Below are 17,812 nucleotides of genomic sequence, written 5' to 3' on the forward strand. Positions count from 1 at the left end.
AGGTAATCTCAAACCTACTCGGTTTTCATTCGAGAGGGCAACTGGTTAATGATAAATTTCAGTTTTTGGATTTGATACACAACTCTTCGTTGGCCTTAGTTTATTATGATGTATATTACAATTTGGTTAAAAACTGTTCGCTTAGCCTATCAACAAGCGGTTTAACTTCAAACTTATAAATAATTTGTCATTACATTTAGCCGTATCAGATAAGCGAGAGTCGTTCCGGGGACCCTTCTCCAAATATTGCTTCCACTCCTTAATATCAGCTTACGGACTAATTGATTTATATTCACGTTGCGCATGGACTTGCATCCATGCCAGTAACTTGGCTAATACTGGCCCCTCCCGCCACACCCGCCGATCCCCAATTACCCCCCTGGGGTCCTTGGCCAGCCCCTCCTTCGATTATCCTCGCCATTCCCCACAACGCGTTTAAAAGGGACTAGATTTAGTAGTAGGCCTGCTTTATGGCCGCACTGGTGATCAGGAAAGCAGAGCCAATCAGCATGAAGGTGATGATTTTGAGAGCACTGGGTCTACCGGAAGAATCTGTGGATAGCGCGACATTTAACATAAATATCCACCCAAATCAATCGGTTAATTAGCCACACTTACTTTTCTTATTGGGCATCACACGAATGCACTGATTCTGATTGGCCGAGTAGCCAATTTTGCACTGGCACACTGAGTTGCGGCACTCCACGTTCTCGGGATCCTTTTCTACATAGCACTCTGTGGCCTTGGTGCACGACTCCCCCAGCTCTGCAGGATTGCAAAGTCACATATAATTATTAAATAACTATACAAATCGAGGGGATTCAATTACCTCGCTTCTTCTCACAGACTCCGTTCTTCTCGTGCTGCTCATCGTTGCATCCACACTTGCCCTCCGAATTGCAGCTGGCCAGGAGTGGCTTGCACTGCTCATCGTCGACGCACTCGTCCTCCAGCTCCTCGGCTGTAATAATATGTGTAATGAGAGCATAAGTATAAGAGTAACTATTGCCGGCGTTCAGCTTTCGGGTACAAACCTTCTTTTAGGCACTGATCCTTGAAGTGTACATATCCCTTCCGACACTGGCAGGTGCGCGACTGATCCTCCTCGTCCTTCTCCTGGCAGACGGTGTTCTCAACTAGGCAGTCATCCTCCACCGAGCAGTCGGCACCGATGCCCCGCAGGCACTGCTCATCCTTCTCAAAGTAGCTATCCGCACAAACGCACACGCGGTTGGAGCAGAGGGAGTTATCCACTGGGCAGGCATCGTTGGACTCGCACTCGGCTCCCAGGCCCTGTTTGTACTCGCACAGCTGCTTGATGGCATCGTAGAGGGCGTACTCCTCGCAGGTGCACCTCCTCGGGATCTCTGGATGGCAATAGGAGGCTCCGAATGGACTGCATTGGCTGTTCGAGGTGCAGGACAAGTGGTATTGAATGGCTGTTTTGGTGGAGAAGGGTATACAGTATTAAACGGATTCAGAAGCCTTCAATGGAGCCACCTACGTTTTCTGCAGTTGCGCAGATCCCGCTCGTAGAAATAATTCTTTTGGCAATTGCAGGTTTTGGTCACCTCATCGAACTCGTACTCGCACTCGTCCGTGCTCTCCGCGATTTCCCCCAGTTCTGAAGAATTTTCATTTCATTTTTATTAGTTCAAAGACTTATGCAGCAAAACATCCATTTTACTCACCGGCGAAACATTTGCCATTGCGGGCATAGTAGCCCTGGCGACATAGGCAAATATTTTTGGAACAGATCGAGTGCGGCAGACCCGAGCATGACTTTCCATTATCCGTGCAGCTGCTGCCATCTGAATGGGAAGCAAATAGTTATAATATCTTCAACATATTATTAAAGGGGCTCACTTGGGAGCACTCAAGAATTCGCGTTTTTATGCTTCAGTTCAGAACTAGCGTTTGATACTCACACTTCTTCTCATCGACATCGTCGTCATCGCGGCTGGAGCCCAGCGTGGAGTAGGTCTTGATGTCCTCGTCATCGAAGCGGAAGAGGGCGGGCAAGCGGCGGCGCTGGCCGTGGGCGTGGCTCTGGTTGCGGCTGGAGTTGCGCCTGCTACTGGTGCTCGTGGAGGCGGTGGCTGTGGTGGCTGTGGTAGTGGTGGCCGCATTGCGCACACTGCGTCCCACCTCCTTCAGCTCGTACTTCTCGATGCTCGTCTGGACGGCAATCTCGTGGGATCGGGGCGAGATGAGCGGCTCGGTGTCGCCATTGGTGAGCTGGGAGAAGGACACCTGGGCGGCGGCATCGCTGTGAGTGGGCGGGGGGGCGTGTACAAAGGCCTTGGTTAGCTGCCTTCGGCTCCTGAAGGCCGTCTCCTGTTCAGGCCCGGCGGTTTCGGTGATCGCCTCCGCTGTGGTTGAATCATCCTCTGGGGAGCCCGGATTGGTCGTCTCCGTTTCCTCGCCCCCGTCACCCGGAGTCGTGGTGATCTCGTCCACATAGGTGCATACTAGGCCAACGCACTCGGCACCGGCGCCCAGTGCATCACAGTCCTCGTTAACGACGCAGGCATCGTTTTCTTCTGAAATTCACACATATATAATTTGGTTAGTTATAGAGCCCCTTATAAGCAGGAATATATAGTAAAAAATGGCAATCATAAAATGGCTTTAGATTAAAAAATGCTCTACTAACACATACCCATTGATTTGCGACGGCAGATGTTTCCATATCTGTTATAATAGCCATTTGCACAGCCGCACACGTTTTGCTGACAACTCACAGACGCACGATCGTAGCCAAAATAGCAGTCCAAGTCCTGTGAAACCATGCGTATTCATGCGACATTATAAGGGATATAAGGGATAAAGGTTGGAGGACTGGTGGACTCACCGTTTCGCAGGACTCGCCGAGTCCGTTCAGTGGGCGACACTTGCCACGCAGATAGTTCTGGCCATCGGCGCAATCGCAGACCCCGGCTTTACAACTGGCCCCCGTTGGCATAAGATTGCACTGGACGCTGTCGTCGCACTTTTCACCAATGAGGGACGTGGCCAGGCATTGGGTGAAGTTCTCCGCTAGCACCGTATCGAATGTGGAGCACTCGCACTGGCCGCTGGCCAAATCGCAGCTAGTACCGTCAGCTGTGCAGTCCGCGGCGCTTTCACATGGCCAAAATACGGCCAGCACGCCGCCGTCGCCTGCAATTGGTTAATAAATGGGTTAGGACAGCAGCCAGCTTGGTTAAAAATTAACGTATCCACGGTGCCTGTGACCACACATTCGGATGTGTCGGGGCGACCTAGTTTCGGGTGCCTCACTTTCGGCCGGGCTTAATTATTCAAAGCGGGCTGACTTGATTAGGCAGATTTTTATTAGCTTTCGGTTAGGCACAAAAAGTATTTTCCAATCAGAAAAATTCCTTTTATATCTTACTTAGATCAAAGCTACTACTAAAAACTAGAAAGGAATATTTGTGATATTCGAGTTCTTCTTGTCGCTTGAACAAAAAACTTGCAAGTAAAAATCAACACTCATTAAATGATACTAAAACCTGATACAATTTCTGCCATTTCCATACTATTATAGGAAATAGGGTATACAGGGTATACATTTGAAAATAGCCCCACAAGCCTCTTTCTTGATCCGATAAATCTGTAATTGGCTGAACATCCTAGTCAATCTGGGCAGTGCCACGCCCACTTATCTACCTGTCCAGCTGATTATTACCCCTGTAAAAGGCAAAATTCCCAGCGTCGCGACGGGCAAAGCTTCTTTTGGCACGCAACGTGTCGGGGCCGCAATTTATTACGTATACGCCAACGACTTCCGGATGAGGTTGCGGCATCGAAAAAATTTCCATATAAAACAGGATCAACAACAATGTGAACGCGAAAAATGGTAATAACAATAACAATAGCACAGAAACGCAAAGAAAGGAAAAGGAGAAAGCTGAATTTCGCTGGACGCTTTGCCACTTTAATTTCCATTTTCCGTGGCCGGCAAAACAATTTCTCAAACCGCAAAGGACCTTGGGACCTGGACATTCGTGAGAGTCCTCTCCATGGGGTGGCGTTGGGTGGTTGAGTGGTGGGGTCAATAGGGCAAAGTACTTGACCTTGATTGCGTTTGCATTAATTACTTGTGGTTCTTTAATGTTATGACTGTCGTACGCCTACATTTATTTGTCCACCAATTTGGTCAGCTGCCCTTTCGATGGTCTCACACCCGATTAATCGTGGCTTTAATTCAATTACCGGAAATCGCTCGCCGCCACATTGGGCCACATGATTTCCCCCGACTTTTGTTTTCATTTCGCTCTCGCTATTTATTTATTTTCTTTCTGTTCTGTTACCTTGAGGACTGAGAACCGCACAAGAAAGGACGCCGAGCGTTAGAAACCATTGGAGGTTTGACATTTTCCCGAACTGCTGGCTAATATGGCCAAAAGGCAACTGACCATTTCGCGTGGGGATTCAGCTATATCGAGTGCTCGATTCCGGTTAATCTTATCTCTGTGACGGCCATAAAAACACTCATACTTCGATGATTAACCAGTGGCAATCGGTGGTTTTCCCTGATAATCCTAATTTGAATTATCGCTATCTGCAGTTTCTGTGAGCGAAATGTCACCGGAATTGGTTGCCAGGGCTGCAGCCACAGTGATTACCCAGTTATTTGGCCTACCGCCAGCGGTTCGCTGGCCATTTGGAGTGGTATCGGTGGTATCAAGAGGGCGCTTATCAGCGTCCAACACCTGCTTTGCACACCTGTTCTTCGGCCTAATGGTTGTAGTAAAATGTTATCCCATCTCGTCTCTGTCCAAGTGTTAAGCTGATAACGCTGAGACTGCAATTTCCTATCGATTATTGGCTTACATTGTTTTGGCCTACTCCTAAATAAAATAGGTAATCAATGAATCACTCTTCAGAGAGCTTATTATGTTTACTTTTTGTCAGACGAAATTGGCAATCAAAGCTGTCAGGTAAAAATCTAGTTGATGTCACTGATAACTATCTGGCCATTGCAATTATTAGTTAAATTAGCAAGAAAATACAGCTTTGTTTTACTTTCTTTAAATTGTTAGTACATAGTTGGATTTATATTTTGTATATATTTATTAACAGTAAAATATAACTATACACTACTTTATTAAATATACTACTATTTTACATAACCAAGTACCTAATATATATCATTTTTTATATAGATAGAGACAAATTATTTGCTAAAATTCTGCATTAAGGCAGAATATTTACTAAACAGTTTTGACCTTTTCATACCCATCTACCAAGATGAAGTTCTTCGAAGGCAACAATTAGTGTGCCCAATTTTGGCTAGTATCCCCTGATCCTGCGCTTCGGAATTTTCGGGTTTCCTTTGGATGACGGCTTTATAAACTGCTAATTGTAGGGTATTTATAATTCAATATGAATTATGTTTAAAAATAGCAGAACGCCGTCGGCGACGAGTGTCGCAAGAGGCGACCTTGAAAGTGTCCACAAATGAAATAGAAAGCAATCGATGTGAAGGGCTTAATTTGAGGGCTAAATTAACGCGGCCTTTCGGTAATTATTGGGCACAATCAGTGCAAGCTGCAACATATTGGCTCTGAATCATCCGAAACATAAACTCATTCAGATTTTCACCATAATGAATGGGGCTTTGGGGACTGTGATAGTTGCTTTCTCCTGACCGCGTTTCAATTTTTCCGCTGGCTGCTATTGTTATTGTTTGTCGCTTTTTCTTTCTGTGTGTGGTTTTTCTTTTTTTTTTTTGTTGAGAGACATAACGTAAAAGGACATTTTGTGGCTATAAAAATGCTTTGCCACGCACGCGATGAAGTGAAAAGAGCAGCGACAGGTGCAAGAGAAATTATATCCCTTCCACCCCAAACTACACACAATATGTACAGGTTTTTATATACACTCGGATATGGATTTGTATATATGGCCCAAAGTTATTCGGTACAAGTGCAAGGACGCACTTTGGAATTATCGACTTGAAGTGCCCCATTTAAGTGGGATCCCGACTGGGATTTTGTGCTACTCACATTTGGCTTAAAGGGACTCTCCTTTCGCTGCTGATGGCTTAATCCTCGCCGGCCTTGGTTTCTATGTGGCACACACACACCGATACACAGTACACACTCCTTTTTTTTGCGCTTATCACTGCTAAGTAGTATTTTTAGGTCATCAAAGGATCACTGAATAATTGAAAAGTACCATTGATTAGAAATGCTGCCAGCTTTGGGCCAACATCTCGAGTCCATCTTTAATCAACTAATGCAGGCGGCAGCGGTGGGGAGTCAACAAATAATACTAATAATAAACTAAATTAGTGGATTTCAAGAACACATGCCACGGGGCTCGTTAGTTAGCTGGGAATGGATACGGGGATGGTTATGGTTATGGGAATCGAATTGGGAATGAGTTCCACATTCGATATGTAATAAATGACGCCCTATTAATGGCTGTGTATTGGTTGGCTGGCTGCTCAGTGTGTTGGTGATTTCGGTGTGGTTATGCATATAATGGATCGAAATACGTTAAGCGTTGGCGCGCCGAATGTGATGACCTCCATGACCCGTCCACGGAAATGAGTTTTTACATCTCGCACCCAGAATCGATACTCATTAGAATGTTTAAAATTAATGACGTCTCAATGTGCACAATTATGTAATGAAGGATGTTTAATCGAGATATATCCACGACACACTGCTTGCATCAGCTTTACTTTGTTTCTTCAATTTTAGTTGGCTGGATTTACTTGCAAAGAATGTTTTACTCTTGGCGATTGGCTTGCGAATTGGGCACTAGTTTAAATATCACTGCACTTCGTTACGCGCACTCCCCGTATTAAGCTCTCTTCGCGACTCTGCGGCGCGACTCAAAAAGGACGAACGCAACTTGATCCTTTCGTAGCGAGCTTCAAGCCGCTACTAATGGCTGTTCCTCTGGCTTCGTATGTTTACGACTCTCCGCGATGTCCAGCGAATGGAGAGCGCAGCGCAAAAGTGAGAGTGAGAGCAGAAGAGAAAGTGAGAACGTAAAAGCAGGACGAAGGCGGCGAGTACACTGGGAGAAATGTCACATGTAGTAGTTTAAATATTTCATTTTAAAAATGTTTTGTGAAAAATATATATTGTATAAATCTCATTAAGAATAATAAATAGGGAATAATCTAAGAAACCTCAAGACCAATAGTGTAAATAAATAAATCATTTTTAGTTTAAGTTATTAACTTGTTAATGCTTGAGTGGTACTTACGACATATACACCAGTTTTTCGAGTGTCTTAGAGCGCGAGAGCTACTTCAAACGCGACTCGTGGCTCAGTCACGTCTTCGGGCCGCAATTATAAAGGTAACACCAACTGGTAACAGCTCACTGGTAACTGGTATCTGTATTTCGACCCGCTGGCAGAGCAACAATTTTCCGCCCTTCAACTGTCGCGGTCGCGACATGAAAACTATGCACCATTAGAGGGCTCATAAAGTTCTCGCGGCGAAAAACCCACTCACTACTCACCAAAGATAGCGAAATGGAACAGCGAAAACAAATTATAGAAAATTACTCTCAAGCACTTAGCCAAGTTTTTACTACAAAATGATTTCCTCCCAGGAAAGCGGGCAACAGAATTTTACATAAGCCGCAATAAATCCCTGCCAGAAAGCGAGGAGGCATCCAATTTGGGTCAAGTGGCCGCATTGGAATTGAACCCTCTACGAAATTCGGACAACACTGGTTTGCTCTCCACCACTCTCGGATTTCCTTTTGGCCCAGGACAGGTGGGAATACAAAGGACTCGTCGGAAATGCTTAACCACAAAATGAAAACACTAACCAAATACTAAAAAGAGAAAAAAGAGCGTGAGCGTATACAAAATATGGGGCTGGTGCCGACCCACACCCACTAGAAGCCAATCCTACCGACAGGATAATGCTGCTGGTCAGCAAAAGTCGAGTGGGTGCATGAGTGTGACTTCCTGCGGGATATATAGCACAATATTGTGAGATTATATGCGATTAGCAATGGTTTCGTCACGCTCTTGTTAATTTAAGTTGTTATATTGCAATTAAATATGGAGTTGGAAAATATGCATTTCAACAAAGTTGTTCGTTTAAAAATAAAGTCTTGATGGTGTGATACGAGTTATTAAATGTAAAAAATCATGAATAAATAAATATATAAAGTTAAGCTTAGGTCTCAAAACAGCAATCAGAAGGGATTCACATGCTGTTCTTTTTATTGCCTCCCATTTAACATCTGCCCTACTTGCTTATCATAAATATATTTAAATGTGGGATGACGCCATATGACTTCAAGCACTGCAATTATAAATCATTTTATCATATGTATTTATTTTCTCAATAAAATAATAATTAACATTGTTCAGTGTTCATTTTTTAAATTATCTACAACCGTTGCTCTAAATATTTAACTTAACTTCTCATATTTTTATTTAGTACATTTACCACGGTTAATTTACAAAGCTTTAGCTTTTAACTGCTTCCAAATTTGGTCATTTTCAGTCGTAGGAAAAGCGTGTAAGTCCTTCAGCGTACACAACATTTGTTTTTACGACCAGTGTGGAATGTGGGCGAGTGCGGAGTGTGGAAATTGGTTGGATTTTCCCGCTCGCAGTTGGCTCGGCAAAAACTGGACTCCCTGGCGGCCAAAAGGACTATTTTTAGACCGAAAGCAAGGTGCTTGGCGGACCAGGACACGCGACCAGGACAAGGTAATGCCAAATTCGAATATGGTAACATGTTGGCTATGCAAATGCAAACAATGCATTGCCCTCGAGATTCGACGGCGACATATGCGCTCCCAGCAAATACGAATTGGACTACTACTACGGCTACTGTTGAATAAGGAATCCCAGGGAGCGGAGAATGGGCACGTTTAGCCACTCGAATGGGGCGACATATGCGGCGTATAAATAAAAAATCAATCAAAAAGACTGTAAATATGTAAAATGTCCCAGTAGCACTTGCCCGTGCACCCCCTCCCCCAAATTCCCATATGCATGCCAAATGAGCTAACAGCGGAACATCACAGAAACAAAAACGGATACGGATACGAAAACAGAAGTAGGAGCAGTAGCAGGAGCAGGAGCAGGAGCGGGAGCAGGAACAGGAGCAGGAACAAGGACTACGACAACCAACATGTGCGGCTCATAAAAAATTCAAAATTTTAATCGAAACATAGTGCAGGCGAAGCGAAAAATAGAACGCGGCGCATTGAAGCCAAGCGATGCGTTCGGAAAGATAAGCAAAGTGCATGCGAATGCATTTGGGGCCTTACAGACAGGAGTAACTAATAATGCCGAGCATTAATAAATGAATAAATGAATTTTTTCTGATGAAATGGACATCACGAAAGGAATATATTCATACGAAGCACTCAAAAAATCATTGTACAAAATGTTATCTAAATTAGCTGTTCTTTAAAGTATAGGCTTATTTGGTTGTAAGGAAACTAGAACCTATTTAGTTATCAGATAATTTTATTAATAGATATCTGTATCTAAAAAGTACGGTTTTCCCCTTATTAAACACATTTTTGCTTACTTCATTTAATTCTTGTTTAACGTAACAGATCAATTTAAAATACATTAGGAGCTCAGCCTAGTTATTTAGTGCCACGTTGATAGCAAAACTGCATCATAATTATTTAATACAACATTGATTGCAGCACTGCTTCCTGTTTGTTACAGTGTACCTGTTTGTGTGCCACACGTGTGCCGCAAGTCCAAGTTTGCGGGGGAGGACATGGCTGACACAGGCCATACGAAAGCCAATTGGACTGTCAGAAGAGGACTGGTCGCAGCGTGCACTTTGACCCCTTGTCCCGGCAAAGTGCAGGTCCGCTGACTGCACAAATCGGAACGCGAAAAGCGTTTTCCGACGTGCCGCACACAATACCAAAACACTTTATTCACAATTTCTTTCTCGGATTACTTTCTCTCCGCTTTTTTGCACGCTTGGGCCGATTTTCTAAGTCGAGTGTGTTTTGGCCAAGTTAAGCAGTTAGTTGGTGGATTCCTTAGATGAGCTTAAATTAAATGAGATACAAATAGATCATATTAGATAACAACATGGATTCGGTTGGGTTGGTTGAATCCATTTTTACCTTGGGATCGTTATAACCTATATTATATTTTAAAGATATTAATAACTTCATATAAAAGCTTAATAAAACCTATTTACATATATGTATATATATGGCACCATTAATTGAAGTGGACTGACTGTGGACTGTTTTCCACTTGGTGACGAATCGCTTCCACTTTAAACTCACTAAAGTAAACATTCAATGTAATTGACTGTTTTCCTTTTGGTGACGAAAACTATTGCTTATAAATTTGAATTTTAATATATTTTATAAAAAATTGGATATCCTCCCTTTTTAGTTCAGCTTGGGATGTTAGGAGATCTTCGAATTTATTCAGGTTTGCCATGAGACAGGTGCGAAGGTGGCAGAGCTTTCTGAGCTGGGCTTTAGAGGCGAATTCTTATCGGCACTGCCCATTTGGCTTCACATGTGTTGATGGCTCGTTTACAGTTGCCAGATAAATTCACCGTATTTCGGTGAGAGGGCGACGATAAGCTAGTCGCCAAATCGTGACAAATGGCAAATTATTTGGCGCTGTAACATCTCTTACCGTCTTACCGATCGCCAGGCGTTTGCAGTTGCATTGCCGCCGGAATGCCAATCAGTCGCTCCATAGCTCAGGTTACGCTTGGTTTGCGCCACATTCCCAATTAGTGTGTTTCGTGTATATGTATATGTGCATGTGCTGGAAGCTGTGCCTCCAAATCGCTCCGCCATGAGCAGCAAGTCGTGGACGCTGCCACGCCTCTCGCAGTCCAGCGCCTCCTCCGCCCACGGACTGCTGGGATCCGTCCGCCTGAGCTACGCCATATGCGCCTTCCTGGCCACTTGCCTGCACGCCGCCATGAGGAACATGCTCGGCATGATCATCCTGAAGATGGTCATGCCTCGGCCAGAGGATGCACTGGTCGTGCCACCGGAGTTGGGTCGCCTATCGGAAGGCAATATCACCTCCACGGGGCGGTGTGGCTCTCGGATCATTTTCAATCCCCAGATCCAAGAGACTCAGGCAAGTCGATTTTTCATTGAAAGGGAAGGCCAAATCTTGCACAAACATACATATAAACTAGTAAATGCATTTGAGCTAGTGAGTAAAATTAAGTGTAAAACTGAAAGCAAGACACTAATCTGTGAATTTTAAATAAACAATAATGATATATTAATAATAATGAAAGTGATTAATAGCTACTTTAGAGCTAAAGTAACATGGACGGAAATGAGTAAAATAGTAAATATGTTTGCTAAAGAAAAACAAATTAAAAGAACACCTCTCCCAACTATTAAAATGTGGAGTTTATAATCTAGATATTAATTTGATATTAACTGAACCTATTAAATCCCATTTTAATATTTCAGTTTAATATTCTTCCAGCAGTCGGGCGACCTGCCATGGACCCGAAATCAGGAGCTGACGTTCCCAGGTGTTTACTACTATGGCTACGTGGTTTCCATCTCGTTATCCGGCTACCTGGCAGATCGGTGCAGCAGCAAGGTGCTGTTCCTCGTGTCCCTGATCTTCGAGGCGGTGGCCTACATCCTGCTGCCAGCGATGGCGCATTTTAGTTTCGAGGCCGCAGTTGTTGACCTGGTCATTTGTGGCTTGCTGGCCGTAAGGAAAATTAATTATCAGATACTAAAATGTATATAATACCCTCTAAGTTATATTTCCTACATCTCGACAGGGCTGTGGCAATCCTGCAATGTACAAACTGTTTGTGACCTGGGCTCATCCCACTGAGAGAACAGCGCTCCTATCCTTCGCCTACAGTGGACTTCTGATGGGCTCCATGTTGGTTTACCCGGTGGCCAGTTACCTGAGTAACTTCGGCTGGGAGCTGTCCTTCTATGTAGTAGGTGGGGTTGGCCTTTCCTTAGGCATTGCCTGCTGCTTTCTCGTTTATGACACTGTGGAGCAGCATCCAAGGATATCGGATGAGGAGGTGGAATACCTTAGGCAGGGAAAGAGCCAATTGGGCCTTCAGCAGCAGCCAGTGAGTAGCTCTTTGTACTGATTTGATGACTTTAAAATCATCATTTCGAGCATGCACATACTTTTCTAAGGTGCTGAGGATTCCCTGGAAGAGCCTGCTAACCGCTCCGCCCGCCTACGCCTTCATCCTGACGCACATGTTCCACACTTACTCCTTTCTGGTGATTGTACAACTGATGCCGCGATTTATGCGCGAGGCCATGGAGTTTGAGCTGCGCGAGGTGGGTTTCCTCTCGGCTGCTCCGTATCTGGGCGGAATCTGCTCGAAGGTGATGTGCATCCTGGGTGGCAGCTACGTGGAACGCCGCGTGGGTTCTGACCAGAACTGTGTGCGGAGAATGCTGTACGGGATCTGTAAGGTTTACTGATAATCGGAATGCCATGGCATCTATTAAGGCTTAAAATGACATTCCTTAAATGATTGCATGTATACATTTCCGTAGCATCTTCATATTAATAACCAATCTCTCTTTCTTACCCCATTTCGTATAACCAGGCAGCATCCTGACCACTTCTTTGATTGGGGTCATCATCCTGGCTGATTGCGATAACAAAATACTGGTACTTGTGATGTTCGCCTTCATGATGGCCACTACGGATATGGGTTTCAGTGGCTACTGGCCTACGCTGCTCTACTTTGCGCCCTCCTTCGCGGGATTGCTTTCGGGTCTGGCCAACGGACTGGCTCACCTTTCCGGATTCCTAGCTCCCCACCTTGTCGCCGCTCTGGTTCACACTGTAAGATCCAATACAAGTAGTTTATGATTAAGCTGAATTATTTTCCTCGCAGGGCAGCAAGGATGAGTGGAATGTGGTGCTGGTGACGCTGATTGCCTGTAATACGCTGGCCATGTTGGTATTTGCATTTTGCAGCAGTACGAACCTACAACCTTGGGATCCTCGTAGCAGAAAAGAGAAAGAGACTGGGTCACCACGTGCTCAGGATTCGAATAGTTAGCATTATGTGTATATATGTTTTATTTGTTTTTACACTTTTGTACTTTTGGAGCAACTTATATGTTTACTAGGAATGTAGAATTTTTTGTGTTAAAATAAATATGCAATGTCAAAATCAAACCAAAAATTAAATTATCCTTTAAATATTTCCAACCACATCTTCAAGAATAAAATTTCAAATCACCGCGCCATAATATCGTACACATTGTGAGCTCTCACTCTTATCGATAGTTTTACCGTTGTATAAACCAAGCTGTCATATGTTTTTAAAACATTCAAATTTCTACAATTCAAGCAAAAAATTACATTAATATCCATAGTTGCAAAAATATGCCCTAAAGCTAACAGCTTTTGGTAGTTAAAGGACTAAATGGACTTATTCCTTACACGTCTATCGATAGCTGTCTGATTGGCCGCATAGGATTGGTTTGAGTCTAGGCTAAAATCTATCAAGTTCAGAAACAGCTATTTTATCTGCTTCAAAGGTGAATTATCGTATATATTGGGAAAAAGTGAGTAGTCATATTTCTAGAAAACGAATGCTATACCTATTAAAGCAATGCTATACCTACGTTGAAAAATATCGATAGTCACAGGGGAACACCGATGCATCGATAGTGCCATCGATGATTCTCCACCTTGCTTTATTAATCATTTCAATTTTTTTCAATTCGTTTGCTTGACGTTCACGGACGTAATTCCGCACACAGCACATACTCGAATACGTTTCGCAATATATGTATCAAAATTCTCCGTGTGGACTCTATCTGGATTGGATGCAACACTAAATTGCCAGTGTTTTCCCCTAGATTTCCTAACGACACAAAATTCTCAGTGCAACATAAAACCGAAAGCCTTTTTAACAACACAATCAACTAACCATCTTCGATAAAAACAACAAGTCTCCCGGAGGAATTGGCTCCAAACTATCCAGTGCAACTGCGGACGAACTTCTCGACAGGATTGAGAGTAAGTAGACCGATGGGCTTGGGATCGAATGATGCTAAATTAAAGCATCCCAACATGCATATGTGCATATATACAAATGTGCGCGGGGAAAGGCGGAAGTCAGAGAACTTGGCTTCCTGGTTTTTCATTTACCTTTTGGCACTTCCGCCAAAACACTTAATCGCTCACTTAAAACCGCTTCTGGACAAATCAATAAAGGCCAAGTGTCTGATTGGACATTTACTTGGTCTTCCCGCACTTACACTTGAAAAAATTTTATTTAATATGATAATAAAAGAAATCAATGCTATTTATGGCACATCAGAGGCAAAAGAAGGAGAAGAAAGTTGATAACTTTATCAATTTAATAATAACAATCATGGGCATTATTACAATGCAAGGGCACAAGAGTCAATTGCTTTGGAAAATTTTCCATAATTAAAATTAAAAATCATTTAATATGCCAACATATATTAATATATATACATCTTTCAAACACAAGACTAGTAATGCGAAATTATGAGGGCCAAGAAGTAAAGTGATTTATTGCCTTGAAGGTACTTCGAATTGGAACATGTATAGCTGGAAGATTACTTTGTTTGTTCCTGTGTACGTGTGCGTGGGACAGCTAGACTCCAAGTACACGAACCCAAAGAATATTAATGTTTAAACTTTTAAACACTTGTTACCTTGAATGAAACAGTGCGCTGTATGTATTATCATTGCCGCTGCTGTGTTTGTTGTTGCTATTTTTTTTGGGTTGAGGGAGGTTCATTCAATCGAGCACACCAACACCATTGCACTTCAGAGCCCATTTGCGTGTGTGGGGCTGTTGCCTCCTTTGTGTTTTCTGCATATTTACTTTACATACTAAATGTATGCACGAATTTCGACAAGTCCGCCGTGCAAATACATTTTAATTTTCGCAATTCCTTTTAAAATATGGACGCTTAACTTAACTTCTACTTGCAACTCGATGGGCTTTACTTGTGTGTGTGGCGGCACGTACACCAATAAAGGTCCAGAGTTGCCATCTTTTTCTTTTTTCCAAGAGCTTTGTTTAGCTGATAAAAGCAGCTGATTTCTATAAATAATTAAGTAAACAAGTTGGAAGACGCAAAAAAATCCCTCTATTGATAGTGCGATTAGACCTGCCAAAGGCAATAAAAGACTAGAATGAAGTGTAATCAAATCTTGTGTGGATCAAACATCCATCCACACATAGATATAGAAAACAGTAAACCAATGTTCACACAGTCGAGGGTAAGAAATTAGGCCCCCAATGATAATAGATAAAAAAAATAAGTTTTGCATTTAAATAGGCTTGCAATTATTAATAGATATTTTAGGTAAAGTAAAGAAGAATGTACTTCCGTGATTAAAATAAAAAATATCTTAAATGTAATAAATATTATTATGAAAATATTAAAAAAGTATAGAAATACAGGCACGTCCAACTTGATAAATGCGTCCACGAACTCCTAGTTTTCACCGATGACAATCGTCGCCTCTGGCTTATTGCGTTTTGCATAAATCCCACTTTTGACTTTCGTGTTGTTTCACACGTTTGCTTGTTTGTTCTAGCAGATAGCGGCATTTCTATACGCCATAAAATGTTTAACGGGGCTAGAAGTGATACGAGTAGTAAACCTATACACTTATAATCGGATGTGGTACTAAATTACTAGGTACATTATATATTGCATACAAGTATGTCCACTTATTTGGGGCTCTTTTCGCTCTTGCACTAAAAGCTGAGTCATATTGTTTTCAAATTTTTTGTGTGCCGTGGCCACAACGCAAAAGATAGACATCACTAAACAAAAAACGTTGCGCAAAAAGAAAAGAGAAAATGTTCGCTTATTTATATAAACAAATAGGTATTAGTGTTACCACTTCACCTGTATAGGTGCGAATTTTGTTTTGTTTATCTCATGGTAATGACGGAAAACCGGTTTCTTAGAACGAAAACACAACTGCTCCGGCTTCTTGCCGGTCAAATACTATGTGTTTATATACAGATGAGCCTCCGTAAGTCAATCTAAGCAAAAATAAATCCACTTAAACTTGGTGGCACAGAAAAACAATTTGTATTTCAAATATTCAGTGGAGTAGGCTCCGAGAATTATGTTTGATAACCTCAGAAAAACTCTGAAACTCCTGAGATTATGTTGTAATTAATAAAATCTATTTATAAATCAATCGAATGATGTTGATATTTCCGTGGCATCTTAGATACAGATTGGTTAAATAAATATGATTATCATAATAACATATTGCTTATAATTCCAATTTGGCGATTAAGTACTGATAAATATTAGTAATCTGAATCTAATCTCCTTGCAGCAAATATCATGTTGTTAAAAGTGCCATCTGTGGACTGGACGGATCAAATAATTTACGTAGTGGACGATGACGAGTCGCTGTCAGACATCGACGATGAGCCAGATTTCTCCGAATACATGTGGATGGAGAACGAGGAGGAGTTCGACAAGAACGTAAGATGATGTCCTCTATTTAGGAGTATCGAATTAACTAATCAATCGCTATCTACTGATAGGAACTGCAACGGCTGGAGGAGGAGGAGATCATGCAGGAGTGTTTTGAAGCCATGATAGAGGACGAGCTGGAGGAGCAGATCAACGAGTGGGAGAAGGCCAAGTGAGTAGAGGCTGTCCGGTTACCATAGCTGAATTAAATCTAATTTATAATCGTTTATATCAGGACGGACGAACAGAACACGGCGCTTTCCGCACTGCCCAAGAGCCAGTGTGATGTGGAAAAGTCTGTTCTGAATCCGATGGCTGATGAGTTTGTTCCGCGTTGTCATGTTATAGATTTTCCAGCCTCATAAAAACAGCTCACATCTCCTGCCCGCCACAGAATCACAAACCACCCCGAACCCATAACACGTGGACCTCATACGCGAAACCTTAGATAAACTGAAGATCCTTTGCTAAGACTCGAGTAACAGATTCCGCTAATGAGATTGAGATTGATATTCTGACCAAGTTGAGTTGATGAAGCATTCGGAGTAGTGGCTCATGAATATCTAATTTCTAGATACCAAAATGCTGGAAAAAAACTGAAGATACCAACAAACTCCAAATGCAGGCGACCGAAATGCAAACGAATCATATTTTTAAAAAACGTTATAAAAAAACTGAACCACTGCAAAAATACAAAAAATATGTTTAAAAGTAAAACCAACAAAGCAACAAAAACACAACTAAAACTAAAGCTAAAACTAAGAACAGACAAATAACAATTAACAACTATGCCACGTACATCAGAGTACATTGTAATTAGAGTTAAAACCGAATTGTTTGCCGTCAAATTCGGAGCCCGAGAAATCCGAACCCAAAATGTTATCGAGAAACGCAGACGCAGGCGCTTGCTGAAGCTAGTGAAAACTTTGGTATTAACGTACAAAACGAAAACAAATGACTTTTTACAAGCAACTAAAACTAAATCTAAAACCCAAACTAAACTATGCCAATTTCCAGCTAAAGCAACTGTAAGCAACAAACAAGACTCGATTGTGTTAGAAACAAACCAAGAAACGAACAGAATTTGTAGCCGTCATGTCGTTAAATTGAAATTCTATTCAAAGACTTAAATAGTAGTTTAAATTGTAATTAATTTAACGTCCCGCCCACTGTCTACACTCGTTTTAAGTTGATCATTTTGTGAAATATACGTGTTTGCTATATTTTTTTAAAATAATTTTCACCATTGTTAACTCGTTGTACGTTCTACGCCCAAGTTACAAGAAGCGCTTGTTAACTTCCCTTCTGACTCTCGCAATATTTGTAATTTACCAATGTAATCTAGTGAA

General features: G+C 42.3%; 3 protein-coding genes across 6 annotated transcripts; 2 read left to right on the forward strand and 1 right to left on the reverse strand.

The window, feature by feature from the left end:
* Positions 1-62: 62 nt before the first annotated feature.
* LOC120451075 (prion-like-(Q/N-rich) domain-bearing protein 25) lies at positions 63-4,406 on the reverse strand. Its single transcript, XM_039634435.1, has 10 exons — positions 4,317-4,406; positions 2,855-3,162; positions 2,663-2,780; positions 1,929-2,543; positions 1,692-1,811; positions 1,505-1,624; positions 1,035-1,439; positions 830-961; positions 619-765; positions 63-552 (listed from the first exon to the last, which is right to left on the reverse strand). The coding sequence occupies exons 1-10, from the start codon at positions 4,378-4,380 to the stop codon at positions 452-454; spliced, it is 2,130 nt and encodes a 709-aa protein (XP_039490369.1). The 5' UTR covers positions 4,381-4,406; the 3' UTR covers positions 63-451.
* A 6,132-nt stretch (positions 4,407-10,538) lies between these two features.
* Positions 10,539-13,146, forward strand: LOC120451805 (sialin). 4 transcript variants are annotated; one of them, XM_039635760.2, is made up of 6 exons: positions 10,541-11,088; positions 11,452-11,688; positions 11,762-12,070; positions 12,141-12,423; positions 12,566-12,807; positions 12,860-13,146. In XM_039635760.2, the coding sequence occupies exons 1-6, from the start codon at positions 10,795-10,797 to the stop codon at positions 13,025-13,027; spliced, it is 1,533 nt and encodes a 510-aa protein (XP_039491694.1). In that variant the 5' UTR covers positions 10,541-10,794; the 3' UTR covers positions 13,028-13,146. The 4 variants fall into 4 exon arrangements, with proteins under 4 accessions (XP_039491696.1, XP_039491694.1, XP_039491692.1 ...); XM_039635758.1 differs by having other exon boundaries at positions 10,760-11,088; positions 11,455-11,688; XM_039635761.2 differs by having other exon boundaries at positions 10,833-11,088; positions 11,436-11,688.
* Positions 13,147-13,679: 533 nt separating this feature from the next.
* Positions 13,680-17,521, forward strand: LOC120451807 (polyadenylate-binding protein-interacting protein 2). The gene is made up of 4 exons (XM_039635763.1): positions 13,680-13,995; positions 16,321-16,472; positions 16,535-16,635; positions 16,699-17,521. The coding sequence occupies exons 2-4, from the start codon at positions 16,329-16,331 to the stop codon at positions 16,826-16,828; spliced, it is 375 nt and encodes a 124-aa protein (XP_039491697.1). The 5' UTR covers positions 13,680-13,995; positions 16,321-16,328; the 3' UTR covers positions 16,829-17,521.
* The last annotated feature ends 291 nt before the right edge of the window (positions 17,522-17,812 follow it).

Source organism: Drosophila santomea, chromosome 3R (genome assembly GCF_016746245.2).
Source record: "Drosophila santomea strain STO CAGO 1482 chromosome 3R, Prin_Dsan_1.1, whole genome shotgun sequence".
NCBI classification, from domain to species: Eukaryota; Metazoa; Arthropoda; class Insecta; order Diptera; family Drosophilidae; genus Drosophila; species Drosophila santomea.

What these genes read in the sequence shown, in the direction of transcription:
- LOC120451805 (XM_039635760.2), top strand. Translation starts at nt 10,795, where the DNA reads ATGAGCAGCAAGTCGTGGACGCTGCCACGCCTCTCGCAGTCCAGCGCC. An exon ending in TCATTTGTGGCTTGCTGGCC is followed by an intron (nt 11,689 to 11,761) that starts GTAAGGAAAATT and finishes ACATCTCGACAG; the next exon opens with GGCTGTGGCAATCCTGCAAT. An exon ending in TGGGCCTTCAGCAGCAGCCA is followed by an intron (nt 12,071 to 12,140) that starts GTGAGTAGCTCT and finishes TACTTTTCTAAG; the next exon opens with GTGCTGAGGATTCCCTGGAA.
- LOC120451807 (XM_039635763.1), top strand. Translation starts at nt 16,329, where the DNA reads ATGTTGTTAAAAGTGCCATCTGTGGACTGGACGGATCAAATAATTTAC. An exon ending in AGGAGGAGTTCGACAAGAAC is followed by an intron (nt 16,473 to 16,534) that starts GTAAGATGATGT and finishes ATCTACTGATAG; the next exon opens with GAACTGCAACGGCTGGAGGA. An exon ending in AACGAGTGGGAGAAGGCCAA is followed by an intron (nt 16,636 to 16,698) that starts GTGAGTAGAGGC and finishes CGTTTATATCAG; the next exon opens with GACGGACGAACAGAACACGG.
- LOC120451075 (XM_039634435.1), bottom strand. Translation starts at nt 4,380, where the DNA reads ATGTCAAACCTCCAATGGTTTCTAACGCTCGGCGTCCTTTCTTGTGCG. An exon ending in CTGCCGTCGCAAATCAATGG is followed by an intron (nt 2,544 to 2,662) that starts GTATGTGTTAGT and finishes TGTGAATTTCAG; the next exon opens with AAGAAAACGATGCCTGCGTC. An exon ending in AGTCTGTGAGAAGAAGCGAG is followed by an intron (nt 766 to 829) that starts GTAATTGAATCC and finishes GCAATCCTGCAG; the next exon opens with AGCTGGGGGAGTCGTGCACC.